The following is a 7,273-nucleotide window of genomic DNA, read 5'->3' as shown; positions in this document are numbered from 1 at the left end:
CTACTTTTTATTTACCCGAAGACCACAGAAAATTATGGAAATTAATCATCATGGTGTTTTCCAAACTGTTCAAACCCAAACCTAACCTAAACAATTCAACCATTATTTAAGGTGACCAGATTTTGAAAATATCAAGAGAAGATACTAAAAATAAAAAGGTTATCTCGGATATTATTGTTCGAGGAGCATAAAGAAAGACAGATTGCTACGGAAGTTAAAAAAAGGCATTTCGAAAACTTTATCCAAAAACGAAAAAGGACAAAATTTTTGAGGTGGACAATACTTCTCAAAGAAGGACAATACCTCCTCAAAGGAATACTTTTGGTCACCTAACATTATATTCGTTTTAGTTTGGTTTGAGTTTGAACAAAAAATATATGGGTTAAATTTAATTCTGAAGTAAAATAATTTTTATTTTGATTTCGTTTATCTCTCGAGATTTATTATCATTTGTGGTAAATATTTGAAAAATATTTTTTTATGAGGTAAAAAAGTGGGAGCTTAATGTATATTTACATGCGTTTTTAAATATTGGTATATTATAATTGTTCTATTTTAATAGTTAATGTATCTATAAATTGATACTGACGGTGAATAAAGAGGATTTTAACTATGGATTTTGACAACGGGCCATTTTCAATTCCAAGTTTAGAAACAGAAAATAAATATTTTTAAATGTATTCCAAAAAATAAAATTGATAGGCAATAACTTAAACGATAAGCTACTACCTTTAGTATTCTTCAATAAATGCAATTTTTTCAATATTGATTAATTTTTGCATTTCTTTACTTAGAGAAAAAAACATTAGTAATTTTCTTTACTTTGACTTATTTGTATTTTAAAATTGCTTAAAAATAAATAAATTATTTTGCCAACAGGAGGTGACGGGTAGCAATTAGACATAGATTGAGCCGCTGCAGTAGTATTTTATTAGATATATTTATAATAGTTACATGCTATTTATATAAATGCTAAGTGGATGGTGCGCGGGCCCGTATCGGCCATGCGAGCCCGCCGAGTCGCCAAGAGAAAGTGTATCCATCACACTTCACACCAGTGTTACCAGAGTACTGCTGAGTTTCAGCCATAATAAAACCTAGATACAAAAATATAATAATGCCCCCTACACACTTTTTTATTTAAAAAAATAGTTTTAAAAGTAAACGGTAGCTCAAAATGTTATTTAATAAAATATTTTTTTATATTATCTTAGGTTTCGCAAATAAATAGTTTATTTTAAAATGTATTAAAAACATTTAATTTTACACGAATGCTCTTCATACGGTTTTTAATATTTAATAATAGCTGAGCTACGATTTGTTAATTACAGCTAAAAATACAATAAAAAATAAATAGTCAAAACAAATTATATTTTTCATTGTTAAGATGTGTTCGATATGCTTAATATATATAAAAGGTTCACATAGAAGAAAGATTTGACTCAAATAGAAACAGCATTAATATAGAAAGAACAAAAATTAAGCAGCTTATTTTTAAATTATTCTGGTGATGAATGCAAAATTAAAGAGCAACAAACGTTGGACATTTTTTACATTAAGTTCTTTCGCAACAGCATTTTATGAGATTCTAGCAGATTATGTAATGTTGAACATTTAATTGTACTAAATTAAGTTTCAAAACGTATGGGTGTATTTTGCATTGCACTATTTGAAAATTGCGTTTTATAAAACCTCACATTAAATATATAAATATATGAAATAGAAAAAGTAAGTGCCTTAAATTACTGAATGCATATTAAATTATATTAAAACACTACTTTTAATATTTTTACTATGATTTTTATCGATTGATGATATATTGTGCAAAGGACGCTTCTTTTTATTTCTGCCTTCTGGCAACTCAAAGTTCTTCTCGCCGGCAACACCGTTCGCCATCTTTCTTTTTAACCGGAGGCTCTCCAGCTCAGCGCCGCCATGGGTCGCATGCACGCTCCGGGGTAATTATAATGCGCTAACGACTCTATCGAGTGGATTTTGGTTCGCGTTTCGTAGATTTGACGTCCACTTAGTGTCGCGCAAACGATGACAGGTCGCCACGTGCTCGGCTCGGGGGCGCCATGGCGAACGGACGAAAAAGCATTGGCAATTAAATTTTACTTTGACCTTGAAGTCGTATATCGTCGACGTCACACTTGAGCTAGGCGGATTGACCTGGCATCTTACATATTTAGGTTATGTTTTTTAGAAACGTCTCGGCGTCAGATTCAGTTTTGTGAAGGTTTCAGGTTATGTTGTCAGAAGCGATTAAATTTCGGCAATGAAATTTTGATTTACAATTTATATGGAATTAATTCATTTTTAGATAAAATTGATTTTTGCAATGTATGGAATTGATATATAATATGATCTTGATAATTTCAGTAAGGGTATTTCCCAGTCGGCTCTTCCATATCGCCGCAGTGTACCGACATGGTTGAAGTTAAACCCTGTTGATGTCACCAACGAGATTATCAAGTTGGGAAAGAAAGGATTGACTCCTTCTCAAATTGGTACTATTCTCTCTATAATCAATTATTCATAAGTCTGTTTTGTATACATATAACAATGGAACGTCTTAACTTTCAGGTGTGATCTTGAGGGATTCACATGGAGTCGCTCAAGTTAGATTTGTGACCGGTAAGAAAATCTTGAGAATAATGAAAGCCAGCGGCCAGGCCCCCGACTTGCCCGAAGATCTGTACCACTTGATCAAGAAGGCCGTCGCCATCAGGAAGCATTTGGAGCGCAACCGCAAGGACAAGGACAACAAGTTCAGATTAATTTTAGTTGAATCCAGAATTCACAGGTTGGCTCGTTATTACAAAACCAAGACTGTGCTGCCGCCTAACTGGAAGTACGAGTCGAGCACTGCGTCTGCGTTGGTCGCTTAAGATAATGAAATCCAATAAATATTTTTAACTATTTCAAACATTTTTTATTTCAATATCCATTTAAATTATTGTTTTAAGAACTTGATAAAGTAGATTCCTTACAAAAATTTATATCATGGAATATTGTTTACAATTTGATACAAATGAATTTACAGTCAAATAATTTCTACTAAGAAAAGAAGATGTATAGAAAAAATGTATTTAATTTAATATTATTTGTTTACAATGTTTAATCCTATTAATAATTGTAAACCACTGGTTCAATTCAGGAAAGAAGGAAAGCAATTTTGTTGGCAAAGTCAAATGTGTTTTAAAATAGGGAAAAAACTCATGAAATCGTAAAAGTAATGGGATATTATATAGGAAAGAAAAAATACAGTTCAATACTTAACAGTGAGCTAACCACAGTGAGCTCCATCAAAAAAAAGTTTTTCTAAAAGTTGTCTTAGATGTGTATCCCATGATGGTTCAATTATAGACTGAATCCGGCAATTATGTTTCTGATTCAACGCTTACTGTAAAAGGGTTCCTTATTCATATTTGTTGCTGTTGATTAGGGGAAAATATTCCTAGCAGATGTTCCTTAGAGCAACTAAAATCTCAGGGCATGAAACTTGTTTAATACTCTGTTATTCTATTAGCTTTAAATATCAGCTTCCACACAATTTTTTTTTTAAGTATAATCTTGCTTTCTAAATACAGTTACATTGTAACCTTGTAATGATATTCTAATTATTAAAAAAAAATATTACATGTAATTATGAGGCCAAATAAGAATTGGATGACAAAGTAGAAAAAATATAGAGTATAAATTACAACAAAAAAGCTTTAATCTTATTAAATTTGAGATTTGAGTGTATTCATAAAAATAGTATTTCCTTAATTAATCCAATAGATCAAATATAGTAATATTTAAGTTAAAAAAAAATGTACATAGGAGCTATTTCGGTTTCGGGATTGGTGGCCGAGTGGGGTGATTGATACACAGTTTATTGGACATAAATATTGTATGTATAATACAAAACACGGGTGTCAGTATCAGGCGGCAGTGTCGTAGAATGAGGAATAGTCTCTGGTTCCTCATGGTCAGCTGAGTTAAATCGGTGAGTGTGTGTTCACTGAGAGTAAGTTCTTGTCAAAAATGATTTATTTATTTCTTTAAATTAAATGAACAGCGTATTAAGCTATAGCCGATTCTGATAGTGGAGACGTCCTGAATCTAACAGGCATCAGAAAAGGATGCGATCAGAAGCAAAAACTGTAATTCTGCGAGACAACTTTATGTGATAGCTCTGCGAATCGTATCACAACTTCCAAGGTGGCCATTTATGGTCAACTATTCAATAATTACTAAGGATACGTACATAACGAACAAAGTATTGTTCTAAGGCATGTGTTTCAAAGATTATAAAATAGGTTTGAAGGCCCATTTATGTATAGGTTTTATTATGGCCAAAACACTGACGTAACGTAGGTACATTTTCTTGGTGACTTTGGCGAGCTTACGCGGGCACGTCCACTGTTCATCCATTATTATGTATAAAACTGTAACATCATATGCGGTCTCGTCCAATGTTCATCCATTTTTATGTATTAAACATGTAACATCATATACCTTTAATAAAATACTACTGCAGCGGTTCAATCTGTGTTTAATTGTCACCCGTCACCATCCGTCGCCAAAAAGGATTTTATGTTGTGGTAAATCTGCTTGGCTGATGTACAAAATTCTTTAGTGTTCCAAAATTTCGATTTAACTTGTTTTGTTTAGTCAAATTTTTGCTGTTGTAGCTTTCTTTTGAAATCCACAATAGTATTGTTCTTGTAATATTTACATAAGTTTGAATAAAACAAAAAAAAAACATTCCAGTATAATGTACCGTTGGAAGTTTTAACAGATATATGGGTATTTAAATAAATAAATTACTCATCTGCATCAATCAGTACTAATTAAGAACAGGAATATAATAATTAGCCTCAAGTTCAAGTTACATTTTGTAGTTGGTTTACTTAATTTTTTCAATTGTGCACAACAATACAAAGTACTATATAATATTGTTGGTCTGGTAAGTTTTTTCAGTTGCACGAAATATTTGTTTTTTTAATGGCTATAATGTTTTATTACAAATTATGCAATTATTAAAAAAATACTTTTAAATCATATAGAACTTTTCATGGATTTTTTTTATTAATAATTTTTTTTTGGTAAGGTAAAAAATCAGTAAATTTAAAAAAAAAATACAATCTATTTTGAATTAAATTATACAGAAATGAGACATTTCAAATTAATAACTTTCAGTTTTTGTATTAATAACATAATAAATTTAATAAATAAAATTAGGCTCGATAAATCCGATGCCAGCATATGGTTACATTGGATCAATTCTTTATTCTATATGGCCATGCGAAGGTATTATGGAATGAGGAAATTATATAGCTTGATTTCAGAGCAGTTATACAATTATTTTTGTCACAGTTATATTAACTTCGATTCTTAGCGATTTGTAATATTTTACGTGATCAAACCAGGCGTGTATTCTTAAGTATATAATTTGTTGGAATTAAAAAAATATTTGAAAGCTAACATTATTAAGTCCGAGTACTTTGAAAAATTACTATATGAAAAATGGTTCTATTATGTTTTAATTTTGTGTAGGTATTATATAATATAACTACAGGTTGATCCAACTTGAGTTTCCTTTGTTACCAGCACTGTAAATCAGACAGCTGTCAATAATCACGCGTGCTCAAAGTGTCGAATCTTAGTTTGCAACAACATATTTATAAAATGGATAGCTTTACGACTGCTCAACGCGTTAAAATTGTTCAATTATTCTACATAAATAACAATTCTGAATTTTACGGAAAGATTATGGTCAATTTCATCGCCCTAATGAGTGAGCAATTCGCAACGTAAAAAAAATTTAGGGCCTGTGCATTATTGGGGCGCCCGTTTAGTCGAAAATATTGCTGCTGTAAGTGAAAATGTGGCCGAAGACCCAGAATTGTCGATTCTTCGGCGTTCGTAGCTTTTGGGATTTCCTTATGGGGCGAGGAAAATCCTCATGTGATTCACAAGAGAGCATTACATATCCAAAAAGTGACTGTTTGGTGCTCATTGTGGTCAGGCGGCATCATTGGGCTTTACTTTTTGAAAACGATGAAGGTCGGACTGTAACAGTTTGTATGTGTTTTTTTTTAAAAGTTCGGAAACTGAAGTTGGATTATCTATTACATACTTAACAGGCTAGGCTTTTATTGCTATTATTAAAAGTGTGGCAGTAAAGTACGAGTAGAGTAGGAAGATCTGGAATGGCGTGAGTACTGTGACAATAACAATCACACGCGATTAACGTATTTTACTTGAGAAATCCATGTACACGCTGTGTTGAAGGATTTGTATCGAAGGTAACTATAAATAAAATTCATTAAAAAAAATCACTGTACACTTTTTCTTGATATTGATGGAAAATATAACTCAAGTTTTAATTTGATTTCCCTTTCGAACAAAAATATAACGAAGGAAAAATATATACATTATTTTATTTATAGACATTAAAACTGTTGCTAAACATATTCTAGAAAACGTTGAAGTAATAAATATAGGTTTTAGTAAAATATAAAAATTTTAATATAAGCGATAAATTTTCACTTGAATTAAAATTAATGCAAGACGTTTGCAGACCATTGCATTTATTTGTATATGCAAGTGCTTTTATTTATTTGAGTCATGTCCGTTAAAATATTAGTTATTGTCAAGAGATGTTTTGCCCAAGCCGAGCGGTAACCTATTGCCGTTTGTCCTTGTACTACTGGTTCTCGTACTGCGCGGATGCGGTGGTGAGCCTACGTATAATTAAAAGTAGAATGAAATACAAATAGAATAATCAAAAGTGTATCATTTATGGTCCTTCGAGCTCCGGTAAGAAGACCTTTCCATGTTAAGGTCGTACGGGTAAGAAAGAAAACCGCTCACTTCTTCTCGAAGGGATTTAATAAAATGATAATAAAATAAGTATCAAACAAATGATAAATTTAAAGTATTATTTTCATCATTATACTTTTGCGCTCTACTACGTTTTTGTTCTGCGTTCTTTTGTAGATATACAGAGATTTTAAATAGTGCAGCATCAATAGTGTTGTCAAGCACTGTTATTATAGCTTTACCAGCAAAATTATATCAACTGCTACTTTTCATCAATATATCGCTACACCCCTGAGTCAAATATATCATTCCTCATTGTGGTAACGGTTAGGAAATATGGTCCGGTGCATAGTCGTGCCCGGCACGGTATGGTTGTTCAATTTATTCGCGAATTCTAGGTCATGGTGGAATGATGAGTCGCATATTTTGCCAAAAAACGTTTTATTGTTAAAATAAC

At 31.7% G+C, this 7,273-nt stretch overlaps 1 protein-coding gene across 1 annotated transcript; it reads left to right on the top strand.

Moving 5' to 3' along the window:
- Positions 1–1,867: 1,867 nt before the first annotated feature.
- On the top strand, positions 1,868–2,929 carry RpS13 (ribosomal protein S13). Its single transcript, XM_088201533.1, has 3 exons — positions 1,868–1,958; positions 2,383–2,510; positions 2,587–2,929. Exons 1-3 carry the CDS (start codon positions 1,936–1,938, stop codon positions 2,889–2,891), a joined length of 456 nt encoding a protein of 151 aa, XP_088057659.1. The 5' UTR covers positions 1,868–1,935; the 3' UTR covers positions 2,892–2,929.
- The last annotated feature ends 4,344 nt before the right edge of the window (positions 2,930–7,273 follow it).

This window comes from Plectrocnemia conspersa, unplaced genomic scaffold (genome assembly GCF_051122295.1).
Source record: "Plectrocnemia conspersa isolate PC_06_02 unplaced genomic scaffold, ASM5112229v1 ptg000013l, whole genome shotgun sequence".
NCBI lineage: Eukaryota > Metazoa > Arthropoda > Insecta > Trichoptera > Polycentropodidae > Plectrocnemia > Plectrocnemia conspersa.
This window is presented reverse-complemented; position numbering and strand designations above follow the sequence as displayed.

Bases quoted from the DNA above. Each gene is read 5' to 3' on its own strand.
- RpS13 (XM_088201533.1), top strand. From the start codon at position 1,936: ATGGGTCGCATGCACGCTCCGGG. The intron at 1,959-2,382 runs GTAATTATAATG...TGATAATTTCAG, and splicing joins GGTCGCATGCACGCTCCGGG to TAAGGGTATTTCCCAGTCGG. The intron at 2,511-2,586 runs GTACTATTCTCT...CTTAACTTTCAG, and splicing joins ATTGACTCCTTCTCAAATTG to GTGTGATCTTGAGGGATTCA.